The sequence below is a fragment of the Camellia sinensis genome, chromosome 2 (genome assembly GCF_055761805.1).
Source record: "Camellia sinensis isolate YWXY chromosome 2, ASM5576180v1, whole genome shotgun sequence".
Classification (NCBI taxonomy): domain Eukaryota; kingdom Viridiplantae; phylum Streptophyta; class Magnoliopsida; order Ericales; family Theaceae; genus Camellia; species Camellia sinensis.
Genome location: NC_138962.1, coordinates 97536784 through 97553605, shown reverse-complemented (window position 1 = coordinate 97553605; position 16822 = coordinate 97536784). Strand labels below are relative to the sequence as shown.

At 35.0% G+C, this 16822-nt stretch overlaps 3 protein-coding genes across 4 annotated transcripts; all 3 read left to right on the top strand.

Annotated features, from left to right (window-relative positions):
* Positions 1-1357: 1357 nt before the first annotated feature.
* On the top strand, positions 1358-8618 carry LOC145820208 (uncharacterized). Of its 2 annotated transcripts, XM_082915213.1 has the most exons (5): positions 1358-1943; positions 6931-7125; positions 7209-7496; positions 7585-7684; positions 7794-8618. In XM_082915213.1, the coding sequence occupies exons 2-5, from the start codon at positions 7043-7045 to the stop codon at positions 8520-8522; spliced, it is 1200 nt and encodes a 399-aa protein (XP_082771339.1). In that variant the 5' UTR covers positions 1358-1943; positions 6931-7042; the 3' UTR covers positions 8523-8618. The 2 variants fall into 2 exon arrangements, with proteins under 2 accessions (XP_082771339.1, XP_082771338.1); XM_082915212.1 differs by lacking the exon at positions 1358-1943 and having other exon boundaries at positions 6222-7125.
* LOC145816043 (uncharacterized) lies at positions 4847-6199 on the top strand. The gene is made up of 2 exons (XM_082912284.1): positions 4847-5629; positions 5792-6199. The coding sequence occupies exons 1-2, from the start codon at positions 4847-4849 to the stop codon at positions 6197-6199; spliced, it is 1191 nt and encodes a 396-aa protein (XP_082768410.1).
* Positions 8619-8727: 109 nt separating the features above from the next.
* LOC114303117 (uncharacterized) lies at positions 8728-12344 on the top strand. Its single transcript, XM_082915214.1, has 8 exons — positions 8728-8922; positions 10401-10651; positions 10762-10965; positions 11045-11134; positions 11366-11470; positions 11553-11954; positions 12035-12115; positions 12195-12344. Exons 1-6 carry the CDS (start codon positions 8733-8735, stop codon positions 11724-11726), a joined length of 1014 nt encoding a protein of 337 aa, XP_082771340.1. The 5' UTR covers positions 8728-8732; the 3' UTR covers positions 11727-11954; positions 12035-12115; positions 12195-12344.
* Positions 12345-16822: the final 4478 nt, after the last annotated feature.

Sequence of the window (16822 nt, the reverse complement as noted above, 5' to 3'; positions counted from 1 at the left end):
GAAAGAGCCATTATGTTTCAAATAAAAAACAGATTAATCAACACAAAATAAGTTATATGACGACTTTGCCTTTGAAATAAATTATTTGCAAAGGAAACATTTTTTATTGTTCTTATTTGGAATAATATTCAAAATTCAGGGTCAAATGTATCACAATTGAGAAAATAACACAAGTCTCAAATTATAAGGATTGTTTGTGTAATCCGCTCAAAAAAAATTATTTCATATTATATCATTAAAATAATCCTTTAATAGTTTTTTTTTTTTTTAAAAAATCTAAAAAAGTAGTTTTGGTATTATAAAAAAAATAATAATGAGCAATTTTTTTTTTAAATTTTATTTATCTTTTGTTCTCTCTATCTTTCTACTGTTGAAGTGATTGAAAATAAAGGTTATAACATAAATGAGTGTTTTTCTACTTCACTCGATGCTTCTGTTCTTTATTTATCCAAAACAAGTTATAGAAACTAAGATAGACGCATTTCTCTCTTTTCTTCTCAAACCACCACTCAATCCAAACGAGTTGTTAAAAGATATCTTTGAGATTTTTAAAACATGATTTCTAATTTCATATCTAGTAATACGTCGGAGTTGTTAAATTTAAAAGGTTTTTAAACTTTTTTTCCTTTTAAAAACCATAGAAATCGTTTAGTAAGCGACTATTTTAATCAAAAAATTATTTAAAAAGTTTTTTAAAAAACACACACACAACAAAAGTTTTAAAAAAAATTAGTCATTATTTATACATTTAAAAAAATAAAATAAAAAGTCAATTCTTAAACATATTAAATTTTTTTTTTACCTTATATTTCAATTAAAAAATTACTAAATATTATCGAAACATTTCAAAAAGCACTTGAGTGGCTTTTCTTTCCTCGCTCTTTTTTTTTTTTTTTTTTTAAATTTATTTTTTAATTCGAAAAGCAATGACATGTGAGTTGACAAAGACTTTCATTTTATTTTATTTATTTTTAGAACATGAAAATATACAAATATATATACGTGTAAAGTTAGAAAATTACATAGGAGTGGCAATCACATTTGATAATCACATTTTGTTTTCAAATCAGTTGCATGGTTTTTAAAAGGGGAATCACAAAACAAAGGAATTTGGGTAATTAATTGCCTTCCGGTGAATTTTTATTTTTATTTTTATTTTTGTTAATTACTAGTAAGCGCAACCATTCTCTCGGAGGAGCGAGTTGGCTTTGATTGATTCATATTCTCCACATAATCATATATAACACACAAGCTTGTTGAAAATTCGATCAAATAGCCTTTTATCAAACCCCACTTAGATACCTATATGGCCTGTATAGATATTTTCTCCTTTTTCTCACACAGGCTAAGTGATCAAAATAATCAACAATCAAACTTGGAGCCACCACTTTCACGTTTTGCGGATGAACGTGCAGGGAGGAAAAACAACTCAAATGTGCAATGAGTACAGGAAAGCAATCCAATCGCCTCACACGAGGGGAGATAACAGCAAATCACTACAGGAAATATGGGGTTAGGCGGCGTTTTTTTAACGGCGTTTTTTAAAACGCCATTGTTTCTAATATTTAACGGCGTTTTAGAAACGTCTTGTTTTTCTGTAATTGAAACGGCGCCGTTTCAAGAATCAAAGACGTTTTTTAAACGCCTTGGAATGGTTTTTTGTTCGACCCCCTCCTTCTCTCCTGTTTCACCTTTATTTTGAATATGATAAGCAGTATAAGCGAAAATCTATCTCACTCTCGCGCTCTCACTCTCACTCTCACTTTCGCGGTCTCTCTCTCTCCGTCTCTCTCGCCCTCTCTGCACTGTTTGAAGTTCTCGCTCAAAATCGATTCAGATCGGTGATTCATCCGAGCCATTTCGAAGTTCTCTCTCAAAATCGATTCAGATCGGTGATTCATCCGAGCCATTTCGAAGTTCTCTCTCAAAATCGATTCAGATCGGTGAGCTACTCTCTCTCTCTCCCCCTTTCTCTCTCTCGCTCTCTGTGCTGTCTAAACCCTAGTTATCTCTGTCAGTTCAGCTCTGTGATTTAGAGATTCAGCTTTGTAATTTTACTCACAATTCACTTGAATTTGTTGTTGCTTTGATTTTACAAGCTGATTTGTTGTACATTTTGCATGTATAATTTAAATGTTAATGGTTTTGTACAGCCGATCTGGCCTTTTTACCAAAAAACTGCTCAAAGCTATGCACATTTGTTTTAGATAGCAGTTAGTACAGTGGTGAATAAGTAGGTTCTTTGCTTCTGTTTTTCAGCCTCCCAAAGGCATTATTACTACATGGTGTTCCTAGTTGATCATGTACATTCCATGTTGCTTTGGAGATAGGTACTTCTCAAATACTCTGGAAGTTTTTAGGAAGGTTAAGTTGTCCCTTTGAGGCATATGTAATTCCTGGCTTAGAAACTGTTCTGATTTCTTCCTTTGGCAACTTTAATCAATGAATCTTGCCATTTTGTCAATGATAGTTTCATTTTGTTTCCTTTGCATATCAGTAAGCTTAATCAAATTATTATAATTTTTTTTCCCTGGAGCTGAGCTATGAAATTATTTTTCTTGCACCGCAAAATCCAGGGCCATTACCAGCCTCATGTACTATTTAATTCCCATGGTTGACTGCTGGGAAGTGATTGGCCATGAAGGGCCTTGGTTAATTTGGTAAATGTAAAAATTTGCTGTTAATTTTTGGGGAAGTATCACCTCAGTGTATACTCAGAAAAATATTTTCAGATCAGTGGTATTCATTGTAAACATTAATATGCAGAATTATAAACTTTTTCATGATTTTGTCATTTATTTTTGAAACCACCACTGACAAGTAATTCCCCCTTAATTTTTTATTTCTGCATTGTCCAAGAAGACTAGATTGAAAAAGAAATTACAGATTTTTATTTGTTTTGCTATGTATCCTTCGTTATCAATCTAGCTTGTACTTACTAATACAGAATGGATTTATAGTTCGCGACGGACTGCATGTTTTGAAGCAATTTGCCAATTTATTTTCATTTCCTACCTTGCTTAGTCTATTTGAGCTTATTCTTGGTTTTTGTTAGACTTTGTATGCCACCAAAAAACATAAAAATATGCAAGGTAAGAAAAAAAGTGACTGGCATACTGACATGGTAGTTTGAGCATCTCATGCCTGATGACATGGGCCACTTTTTGGAAGCAATGAAGTTGGATGTGAAGTTTTCATTTTCTGTCCACATGTAGGCTTCAAGAAACAGTTGCCCAGAAAGCAGTGCAGAAGGATGCCCATAGTATAGAGATCTGGTTTAAAAGTTTGATAAATTAGTTGCAAACAATTTTTATTTTATTATTTATTTATTTTTGAGGGGCACATTAGAGGCTGTGGCCTTGGGGATGAGAGTTTTACCTGTGACAAATTTGAACCCTCGTCTTCGTAGTGAGGTGCAAGGGATTTAGCCAATTAGGTTAGCTTCGGTTGGTTATTTGCGAGCAAATTTAGTCACACAAATCATGAATATTTGTCATCTTGCACACAACTTTATGTCTGTTTGGCGCATTTTTTTCAAGCTAAAAACTAATAATAAAAAAATGTAAGGTAAAAACATCCTTTTAACAGTAAAACACCATATAGGTGTCTAAGGATCATAGAATAGAATGAACAGTAAAACATATCCTTATCAGAAAAAATAAAAAAGAAAAATTAATCTTGGATAACACATGACCATATAGGAATAGACATTTTACTAATTAACCCTTTAATTAATTTCTAATTTTATAATGTCATGATAGATTAATTTGAGAGAGTGTAGGATACAATTAACTTGTATGTAATTTTGTCTTGATTTGTAGTATTATATGGTGAAGTTTGGTCTTCAATTCAAACAAGTTTTCTTCATAGTTATTAACGTGGATGACTATGATTGTGATTATGATTGTGATTCCTCAACTAATATGATTGTGATTGTATTAACATGGATGACTATGATTGTGATTGTGATTGTGATTCCTCAACTAATATGATTGTGATTGTAATTGTGATTGTGAATGTGATTCCTCATTTGGTGGTTGCTCTTTGATGTTTCTGAATCATCATCATCATCATCATCATCATCATCATTAGAAGTATTCGATCTTTGGTACACTTATTGGTTTGGGTAGTGGGTTTGAACTTCCCACATCCATGAGTTCCTGCCAAAATTATTCCATTATTGATTGATTTGAGAGAGCAATATATTTCTTGAATCTATCATAATCTATCAAGAGCATTGTAGAAACTTTTGGTTTCTTCATTAATATGCTTTATACTAGATATGCTTCTAGTATGTTTGATAGTACTAATTTAGATTGCACCACCGGGATGCAATCATTAATGGTGCATGCATGCATAAATAGCCTTAGACCCGTCCAAGAATCTTCATTAGAGATACCTAGTCATCTTTAATGAAGCTCTTCTTGGATTATCCAGTTGGACAGTTCAGGAGCACAAGTCTGTATTGTAATTAGTAGTTCTACTGCTTATAGTCCATCTCGTAGAGATTTCGTGTAGCAACTCCTTGTGTTCTCCGAGTGCATACTAGACAAGGTATAACAGTACACCTAGTCTATGTCGTGTATTTGGAGAACCATGGGGAGATGCTGCCGAAATTTCGTTAGAGATGAGCAGAGCGGTATGAGCTGCTTTTTACAATATAGACTGTGCATTCCTGAATGGGAAAGTAGGATGAACCAACATATTAGAGACCAGTTAGAGGTGAATGATGTCATATTGCATGCATTATAAGGTACTTAATTGAGGTTAAGATTAATTAAAACGGAACGGTAATTTTGAACTTTGTTGATTTGGCAGTGGCATTTGTAGTGTAAGAGAGAATCAGATGGATAAAAGTTGGATAAATCAACATAGGTTGCACCCGGAATACATACAAGGGGTTAAGGAATTTATTAAATTTGCATGCGAAAATAAGCCGTTGTTGAATGAAGTCACATGCCCATGTAAACGGTGTCGTAATGTCAAATTGGTGGAGAAAGGCCTGTTAGGGGAACATTTAATGATCAACGGGTTTCTTCCAAGTTACACCAGTTGGATTTTTCATGGGGAGAATTTGTCATCACCTGTGCCACACAATGTGAATGTCGGGCAAACTGATTCGAATGATGGTGATGAAACTTATGAAATGCTATACGAAGGATTTGGACTTCCTCCACCAAGCTTTATTCACGAGGCAGCAAGTTCTGGTATTAAACAAGGTCCAGATGAGAAAACCGAAAAATTCTTCAATTTATTGAAAGAGGCCGAAAGAGAGTTGTATCCTGAGTGTCAGAAGTTTTCAACGCTCTCATTTATTGTTCGGTTATTGCACATCAAGTGCCTTAGTGGATGGAGTGACAAGTCTTTCACGATGTTGCTTGAGCTTTTGAAGGATTCGTTTCCAAAGGGTGAAACTTTGCCAAAGTCATTTTATGCAACTAGGAAACTTCTTAGGGACTTGGGCCTCGATTATCATAAGGTACATGCATGCCCAAGGGATTGTTCATTATATTGGAAGGAAACAGCTGGTATGGATGATTGCATAGTTTGTCATATGCCTAGATACAAACAGTTTGAGGGGGAGGAGAATGATGTTAAGAAGAAGCAACAAAGAATTCCACATAAGATTGTTAGATACTTTCCATTGATTCCAAGGCTTCAAAGATTGTTTATGTCATCCAAAACATCTTCTTTAATGAGATGGCATGCAGAGGGCCGAATTGATGACGGCAAAATGAGACATCCCGCTGACTCTCCAGTGTGGAAAAATTTTGATAATTTGTATCCCAAGTTTGCGAGTGAGCCGCGCAATGTCAGACTGGGTTTAGCAGCGGATGGATTCAATCCATTCAAGGCAATGAATGTCTCTCATAGCAGTTGGCCAGTTATTATAATGCCATACAATTTGCCACCATGGTTGTGCATGAAGCAGCCTCATATGATGATGACATTGCTCATTGATGGTCCTTCTTCACCTGGAAATAATATTGACGTCTACTTACGCCTTGTAGTGGATGAATTGAAAGAACTGTGGGAAAACGGTGTTGACACGTATGATGCGGAAACTAATCAGATGTTCCGAATGCATGCTGTGTTATTGTGGACTATAAATGATTTTCCTGCCTATGCAATTTTGTCTGGATGGAGCACGAAAGGTGCTTTAGCTTGTCCTTGTTGTAACACACATACTCGTTCTTGATATTTGAAGAACGGAAGGAAATTATGTTACATGGGGCATCGTCGCTGGTTGAATGAGGGTCACAAATTTCGGAAAGCTAGTGCGTCTTTTGATGGCACTCATGAATTCGAACCATGTCCAACTCGGTTATCAGGGGCTAATGTGCTACAACAACTAGGCCCTAAGTTCAAATTGAATTCTAAGCGTCAACAATCTAGCAAACGGAATAGAAAGGGGAAAGAAAAAGAGGAAAATGAGGACTCGGGTCATAATTGGAAGAAGAAGAGTATTTTCTTTGAGCTATCATATTGGGAGCATAATTTGATTCGCCACAATCTTGATGTGATGCACATTGAAAAGAACGTGTGTGATAATGTATTGTGGACGATATTAAATGTTGATGGGAAAGGGAAGGACAATTTAAATACTCGTCGAGATTTGCAAGATATGGGAATTCGGAAGGCACTACATCCTCAGAAAAGGGTTGGAAACAAGTATTATTTGCCTCCTGCATGTTTTGCCATGAACAATAGAGAGAAAAGTCTATTCTGCACACTTCTAAAGAATATCAAAGTTCCAGATGGTTACGCATCCAATATTTCTCGTCGGGTTAACCTCAAACAGCGTAGCATATCTGGACTGAAAAGTCATGATAACCATATACTCATGCAACAAATACTTCCAATAGCAGTGAGAAATTTGTTACCGAAGAAAGTGGTTGAACCATTAATTGAGTTAAGCAATTTCTTCAGGCAGTTGTGTTTCAAAACCCTAGAGGTGGATGGTCTAAATCGTCTTCAGTCCCAAATCGCTCTTACACTTTGCCATCTTGAGAGAATTTTTCCTCCATCATTTTTCGATATAATGGAGCACTTACCCATTCACCTAGCAGAGGAAGCGAAGATTGCCGGTCCAGTGCAATATCGATGGATGTACTTTATAGAAAGGTGTGTAATTCTACTCCAATATCCATTTTGTATATATTTATTGTTTATACTTGGAAGTCATGTATGTATCTTTTTGTTTATAGGTACCTTATGACGCTTAAATCATACATGCGTAATCGAAGTCATCCTGAAGGTTCAATTGCACAGGGATACTTGGTCGAAGAATGTATGACATTTTGCTCAAGGTACTTGCATGATGTTGAGTCGAAATTGCATCGACCGTTAAGGAATTACGATGTTAATGACAATCCTGAGATATTAATGGGGCGGGCTTTAGGAAAAGGAAAAGGTTTTGTTCTTGATAACACAACATGGGTACAGGCTCATCGGTATATGTTATTTAACATTGCTGCGGTTGTCCCATATCGAGAGTAAGATAGATGCAACCTTTGTCTCATTGTGAATGTATTTATACCAACTATAATTATCGTGCATTTTACAAGTAGTTTAATTGTGTAGGGAACATCGTGAATTTATTAAGCGGTCACATCGTCGTCTCAGAGATTATGATGTGGATCGTCATCACAATGATGAGTTTCCCAAATGGTTCAATTCTCATGTAAGTGCATGTTAAGCACAAGTCTTCTATATTTTTTCAATCCATGTGCTTCTATATTTTTGAAGTTGTTAATTGATGTTTAATATTGATAACTTTCTTTGAAAAATAGGTTGCTGAGCTATTAGCTACTGAAAATGTAGCGTTGTCAGAAGAGATTAAAATTTTGGCTTTGGGACCCAGCCGAAAGGCCACCAGATTTAATGGGTATATAATTAATGGTACTAGGTATCATACTAAGAGTTGTGAGTTGAGAAGAAAAACTCAGAATAGTGGGGTTATGGTGAAGGCAAAGACTTCTAGCTATGCAAGTGCCAAAGACATTAATCCAGTGGAAGGTGATGTAGCGTACTATGGATATGTGACAGATATTATTGAATTGTATTACTCACACGACCATAGATACATGTTATTCATGTGCAACTGGATTGATAACAATAAGGGACTCAAGCAGGATGATTTTGGTTTTACACTTGTTAATTTTAATCACTTGTTATATGCGAAGAAACAAGACAGTGATGAGCCATTCATCCTAGCATCTCAAGCACAACAAGTCTTTTATGTTAATGATTCTATTGATGAAGATTGGAATGTTGTACTCAAGATGAAACCTAGAGACTTGTATGAGGTGTGTGGAGAACAACCAACTATTGATGAAGGACTACATCACAACGAAGTGGAAGGATTTGGTGATCAAGAGTTAGATGTAGCTTCCTTCACTTGTGAGGAGGATATGGATTGGGTTAGGCAGGGTATTGATGGAACAACTGTTGATGAAACTATTGGACCTCTTGAAGCATCGACAGAGGCACAATTTGAAGATGACGAAGAACTGATATGATATTGTAATTGGCAGCATATTCACTTTTACATTTGTGTTTTCTGTATGGATATTCATATTAATAAAATCTTTGCTTTTGTACCTTTGTACCTTTCTTTAAATGGTCATTTTTACCTTTCATGTACTCTTATGTTGTTTTGAATGCAGTAGATATTTATAGATTATCATGTCCTTACTCTTATGTTTGTAGTTTTTTTATAGATATTATCTATGAGTTCTAGCTTCGACCATTCTTCTAGTCAAAGTGAGCAATCAAGCTCTAGTAGTTCTAGTTCAGATGAGACTCAGAACACACTCAAGATGAAAGTCATACCCGATCCACCGGCATCATGGCATCCACCAGGCAGTCTTCCTACCACATCACGTAGCGGTAGTACATCACATGGCTCTGTTTCAGCTGGTATGTATCAACTTTGCTTGATATTTTCTTATGGTGTTTTTGAGTTAGATTTGTAGTCCTATCTATCATACATCATGCATGGTTATCATACATCAACACGGCATTTTTTTCCATAGAAGTGTCCTTGCTTATTGTTGCGACTGATTTTGAATATAGGAGTTCATATCGTTGATGTTCAGTGTGTTGACTTGTGGAACTGTGACCACAAGAGACATTGTTTTTATAAATCAAGTTGATATCATCTATCTATACATGTTTGAGTATGCTTGTGATGCAGTGTTTGTTTAGAATCTTGATACTAGTACAGTGGTAGAGGTTTAACATGTTCTATAGGGCAGAGGCTATTTGTTCTTTGTACAGATTATCTATTTGTTCACTTGTACAGATTATCTATTTGTTCTTTGTATTGAGCTGTAACCTTGTCCCTCCGAATTTTCATGGTTGGAGTCATTAAACCATTATCAATCTGCATGCAAAAAAGATTTGTTGAAGATAACTAGATAGAATGGATATGGGAATGGCTATACAAGTGTGAACATTTACCGTAAAAATGCTCATCAACAAGAAGGATTGGCCTAATTTGAAACGAGCACCGAGAAGTCCTGCATGAAGGAAAATCTAGTTGTAGAAAACAATAAAACTAAAAAAAAAGAGACTGGTCATTACTATCCTCCTCCGCCTCCCGCGTTTAATTTAAGAGATCCAAGAACTTGGATACCTAATAACCCTTTTCTCGCTCCTCCTCCGCCTCCTGAATTTAATTTAAGAGATCCAAGAACTTGGATACCATATATTCCTCCAACCCCCCCTAGTATCCCTCAGAACCAGCAGCCATGATAATTGCTTCAACTATAACGTAAAAGCTATTCTACCAGAAAATTTATACAAAATAGTTAAAAAGAATGGTATGCCAATGACATTTTTGAAATAAATGTCACTTTGTTGGATCTTGTGATTTAAAATAATAAGATCCAAATGTGATGCATCATTCTATATAAACTTTTCGTATAAATTTTCTATTTGTATATCATTAGTTTTACTATAATTATTGTGAAATATATATATTTCAATTCTTCATTTATGTTGCAATAAGTCTGTGAAATATACTACTCATAATTACAGAACTATGTACAAAACTGCCTTGTAAGCTTGTCATCCCTCACCCCCAGCCAAATAGAACACACTATGCAATCATTCTGTGCTTTAGTTGGCATAGACAACAATCCTCACATTCCACATATTACAAAAAACATATAAACATTAACCTGTTAAGAACATCCCGAGACAACAATCATTCTGTGCTTTAGTTGGCATAGACAACAATCATTCTGTGCTTTAGTTGGCATAGACAACAATCCTCCTACATCTGCACACACCTCTTTGTTGCCCTTTCAGTTAGTTGAGGAAAAAAAATGTGCATCAGTCCATGACTGCATCATAAAGAAACTGATATGAAGCTTATTACTATTGTTTTGTAGGTCCTAGCTCAAGTCAAGCCACACAAAAGCAGACAAGGGGTCCCACATATGTGCATGGTCAATGGGGTACTAGTGAAGATGGCATTTTAAAAGTTGTTCCAAACGAGTTGAATCAAGTAGTTGAAGGACACACATCCCTTGCTTCACATTTGGGCGTTTTGGCACGAGATGGGAGTCTTGCACCACTCACTTTTACGACTTGGCATTATGTTCCAAAACAAAACAAAGGTAACATATGGAGGGAGATAAAGGTATATATGGATATTTAATATGAAATAAGTTACAATTGTATTCCATATGAAATGCATATTACAAGTGTAGTTGACATTGCATATTACAAGTGTCTATAATTGTAATGCAGGCTCATACGGATGCAGATGAATCCATGAAGAGAACAATAATGGCTTCATTTGGAAAGAAATGGAGAGATTGGAAAAGTCGAGTAAAAACAATGGGATACAAACCCTTCAAGAATGATGCAGAAAGGTTGGCTCATCGACCAGATAGAGTACATGAGGATCAGTGGCGGGCTTTGGTCTACTATTGGGGCACTCAGAGTGCAGCGGTAAAATTTTATTTATGTGAAACAATGTTTATATATGATAATTTTTTATAACATCTTAAATAAATTTCTTATTGGACAGAAATCAAGTAAGAAGAATAGAAAAATCCGGAAGAAGAAGACATTACATCATAGGACAGGCCGAAAGCCTTTCTCAGTAGTTCGACTGGAGGTATAATTATTCTCTCCATTCATCCTTTTCATTCTTTGTCAACTATAGCTGTCTATATGTGCTAAAAAGGTGTCAACAATTTGCACCATAATGAATTTATACCAGTTCTACAAAAACAGATGTTATTTGCTTAGTTGTTTATTTTATTTACTTAACTTGTTCACATATTTAATTGCTTAATTATTTAATTTTCTTATTTATCTTAAGATTTTGGTTGTCTTTCATTTATAGGAGACCAAAAAGAACAATGGGGTTCCTGCTAGTAGGTCACAGGTGTGGATGGCCGCATACATGAAAGATGGGACGTCAAATAGTGATTCAGTTAATGAGGTTATGGTATGTAATACTACTTTATCTTTGGACTTTTAATATGATTTATATTTATATTGGAGGCTAATTATTGAATTCAAACTTGCAGACTCAAATGAATGAGTTAGCAGAGCACATGGAGGGATCTTCTACTGACCCTGCAGCATTACAGGAGCAAATCTTCACACAAATTATGGGCCCAGAGCGACCAGGTCGTGTTCGGACGTTTGGATTGGGACCGTCACCCACTGATGTTTTTGGAGGTGGATATAGGCGGTCATAAGAGCAGAATCGTCTCTTCCAAACTCAAGTTCAAGAACAAGTTCAAGAGCAACTTCAACGGTATCAAATGCAGTTTGAGTCAAAGATGAATGAAGTAATGGAGAAACAAATTCAGGCTATACGCACAGATTTTCAGTCACGAATTCAATTTTTGGAATCTCAATTGCAAGCTGCAGGCGTGCCCGTTGATCCAGTTGTTGCACCATCAAACCCATTACATAGGCAGCAGGTATTTTAATTATTTTTACTAGTTATTACTTTAAATTGCCTAGAGCTAATATACAATTTAAGTCTCTTATTGAATGATAGGTTGTGGATTCACTTAGTAGTCATCCCACTGTTCGGCCAATGTCACATCAACAACAATCTCATGCATTTTCATCCCAAGAGGTGAGTAATCATTTAATCAAAGCTTTTTTGACAAATAACATATCTTATTAATTACAATACTTGCTCTTATTAAATATAGGTTCACCTTTCAAAGAAAGAGAAGAAGAATAAGAAGAAGAAGAAGAACTAACAAGGTAAAAGTACTAATATCACTAGTTCGTGGTTTATGTTCATTTGATTTGTAAGGCATTGTTGGTTCTGAAATTAGGGTTTTGGTTGTTACTGTTGTGACTAGTGACTAAATTTGGGTATTTTTGGAGATGGAAAATTAAAGGGGTGACCATTTATGAAGTCATCTTTTCATTTGAAGCTTTGAATTTGGGCTCAGGGCTTTGCTTTCATTGTTGTACTTGAAATCTCTCTTGCTATGTAATGGCTGCCAAAATGTGCACTCAGCAACATGTGCACTCTTAGAGATAGTCTCCATAACCACATATAAATGTCATAATCATTTATCACTCACCTTTGATGCTGAAACTTCACCTTCTTGGCTTTTAATATACCACGGTGCAACACTGAAATGAAACGGGCATCTGGCTGAATTCCTTTAAATGACATCTCATTAACAAGGGTTACAGCCCTGTCCACGTTTCCCTGACTACAATAGCCACATAGGAGAGCTGTGTATGTCACAATATCTGGTTCTAGACCTCTATCAATCATTTCATCAAAAAGGACAATAGCATCCTGTAGTTTGTCTGATTTACAATGATTGTCAATCAATATAGTCTAACAAGTAACATCAGGTTTTAGTTTCTTCTCTTTCATTTCATTCCAAAAAGTGGAAATATCCTTCGGTTCTCCATTGTTGCATCCTGCATTTCGACGGAAACGAGCCTTTCTCATTTTTATTTTGGAATGCCCATCAACCAAAACTGTGTAAGTGATAACATCAGGTTCAATACCCCTCTCCTTCATATCCTTAAAAAGATCACATGCTTCCTGCAAACAGTTTACCCTGCAATAACCATTTATCATCATCGTGTAGGTAATGACATCAGGAGTTAACCCTGTCCATAACATTGTATCAAACACCCGCTGGGCCTTTCTCATATCACCAGAGCTACAAAAAGCAGCTATAAGCTTGTTGTACATTATTTTACAAGGGGGATCATCCGAAACCAACACTCTCTCAAATAAGGCAAGTGCCATGTCATTTTCACCTTCCATACAAAGGTTACTGAGAAGTTTTAGGCATGAACTCTTTTTCACAAAAACTCCTTCCTTAGACAGCCGAACAAAAAGTTCAGAAGCCTCTCTTGTATTGCCTGCATCACAGTACCCATTAACCATGGCAGCATAATTATGTGGACATTTATCTTCCAAACTATTGAAAAACATTTCAGCTTCCTTCACCTTCCCTCCTATGCATAAGCCTCTCTTCACCTTCCCTCCTATGCATAAGCCTCTCTTGTATTGCCTGCATCACAGTACCTATTAACCATGGCAGCATAATTATGTGGACACTTATCTTCCAAACTATTGAACAAAGATGACCATAAACATTTTATCAGAAACTCACAAAATTATAGTTTTCAAAGTGTCCAAATTGATTATCTTACAGACTTTGGCCCAATAATGCAAATTATACTATTTATGACCTAATGTAATCTTGAGCTTTAATTGAGTCTCAAATTATGCTTCATTGTCTATGAGCAATTCTCATGGCATACATGTGTATTATTGACGATTCCTTTGAAAGTCTTCTTTTTAAGATTGAGCTAATTTTTTATTTCTCTATATGATTTTCACCTGCTACCAAGCATAATTTTAGATTTCTAGCTTGATTTTGTTAGGTTAGTTTTGCAACAGATCTGCTGGTGCTTGTGTGAGTGAGAGGTTGTTGTGATGTGGATTAAGATTACACAAGTAACATTTTGTACTAAAATTCTGACTTAAGCACAAGTCTAATATGTTCCATGGTACATGCATTTTTCTTTAACTTGCAAGAGAAGGAAGGAGTTGAGCCGCTGATTTAATGGTTGAGAAACCGACAGAATCGCAGTTGGCATATATCACCCGTTGTGAAACTTCACCAATTATAAGCAGTTTGGCTTTATAATTGGGAAGCATGCTTCATTTCTCCATATTATGTTCATGTGATTGTGTTATTGTTCAAAACTACTTCTTGTATCCAGACTACTGCTAACTTTGTTTACCATTTTTATTATTTCTATAATCAGGATGACTCATATCTAGAAAGTTACATTAGCACTATTGGAGTTGACTTTGTAAGCAAACTCTTTTATTTCCCTTGGCTTGTATCATATTATTTTGACATTAATATAAGGTAGTAATTATTTTTATGTCCACTAATGCAGAAAATCCGCACAGTCGAGCAGGGTGGGAAAACCATTAACACTGTCAGTTTTATTTTTTGTTCTGGTCTGTGTGTTTTCTTTGTTGTTGATACGGGAGACACTTTGCCTTCGTGTAACTGATAGTACACATATTTTACACAGTGAATGCACATATGAAACTGAATTAAAGCTTCATTTGTTACTTGAATGGGAGTAATTATTTTATCTGTTAGTTTTATTACAGGTATTTGAATGGGAGTTAATATTTTGTATATTAGTTTTTTTTTTATTACTTGAATGAGAAACTGAATTAAAGCTTCATTTGTTACTTGAATGGGAGTTATTATTTTATCTGTTAGTTTTATTACAGGTATTTGAATGGGAGTTAATATTTTGTATATTAGTTTTATTACAGGTGTTTTTTTATTAATTAAATGAGAAACCAAATTTAATATTTTCTTACAGGTATTCTTTTTAATTTAATCAAATAAAACTAGTACAATCTCAAAAAAAAAAAAAAAAAAAGATATAACGGCGTTTCCAGAAACACCTCCTAAACCCGCAACAGTAACGGTCATATTATTTAAACAGATACGACGGCTTTTTAAAACGTCGCTAAATATCGTTGGTGACGTCAGCTAGTGCATAGTGGGACATTTGGCGGCGTTTTTTAAAACGCCTCCTATACTAATATCACGACGTTTTTTAAACGTCGCAAAGATACAGCGACGGCCGTAGCTTCGACGTTTGGTACTGAACGCCACAAAATGAATTAGCGGCGTTTTTGATAGATATAGCGGCGTTTTTAAAACGCCACTAAAAGCCCGATTTCCAGCAGTGAATACTCCAAAAACTTGCATATGATCGGCAATTAGGGATGTAACCAGTTTGGTACAGTTGATATTTAAGTAAAAAATTTCACCGAATCGATAATGTCAGTTTTATTATTTTGAATACTGATATAAATTGCTTCTCCTATCAAAGTACATTGAACTGAACCGATTGAAATAATTCAGTTCAGTACGGTTTAATCGGTTTAGGATTTTTTAAACTTGAGTCACTTTTAAATATAATCACTAATCTGTATAAAAATATTAAATTAGTTATTTGTCCACGATTTTAAACATATCTAATCCATCAATTTAATAAATACTTTTCAATTCCTAGATTAACAAAAATAAAAGCAAAAAATAGTTAAAAAAATACTAAGGTTTCAAAAATAATGATTAGAGTTAAAATTATATATAATAAGAATTTACAAACTTAAGTTATAAAGATGAGAATGTTAATTAATTAAGGTTAATAATTTATTATATTTATTAATATCATTATATTATTAGATTATATATACATATATATTATAAATACAATATATGTTGAAGCGGTCGATTTCGGTTTAGTTCGGTGCACAAGATGCTTGAACCGATACAAAATCGAAAATAAAAAAAAAAAATCAAATTTAAAAACCACACAGACTGATTCTTATTAAAAAAACAGACCAAATATAACTGGTTTGGTTCGATTCAATCGGTTTGATCGCTTTTTCCGAATTTTCTCACATCCCTATCAGCAATCATAGCAACAGTGAACTTTGATCCTAACCTACTAGCTGGTAAATGCAAACCTTGGGATGCGTGCCAAAATGTTTCCACGTGAGTGGGGACTATAACCTATCAGTGTCTCAAAAGGAGGCAAAACGACTCAAACATGCTACCACATGAGTAAGGGTACAACCAATTAGCATTTCCATGCTTCAAAGAAGGGAAATGATCCAAACGTGTTTCTCGCGAGAGGACAAAAGAGGGGAGTATGTGAGCAAAGACTAAGAACTCTAATCTCAACCTACTTGTTGATCAAGGGGAACTCAATGGTGCAACCCAAGACATGCTACCACACGAAATGGGGGTACAACTTGTCAATGTCTCACATTTTGAGAAGGGAAAACGACTCAAAGATTCTGCCACATGAGTGAGGGTACTAACAAGATCTCTTATCTGATCTAATTCTTCAGTATAAGGTTCTGTTATGAATTCAAAAATTATGAATTGATTTCTGACCTTCATATGAATACCTATGGAATCTATCTTTGTGATAGGCATAAGTAAACATAGAATGGTGTCCCTAAAATAATGTTTTAAGACATATTTCTGATGAGGACAAAAGCAGTTGGAAGACAAATGCCCTGATTACAGATTAATGCTTCTTGAATTTTATATCTGATTTTCATAGACGTTCCACTTGCACTGGTTAAAGATTGAGTAGTTTTGTGGAAGTATTGGGTAGGAATTAAGCTTTCCTGGATACAGTTCATGTTCGCCCCACTATCTACTAAGGCGATGGCATCTTTTATAATAAAATCAGATTGTATTATAAAAGTGATTCTGATATACCATTTCTGGAAAGTAAT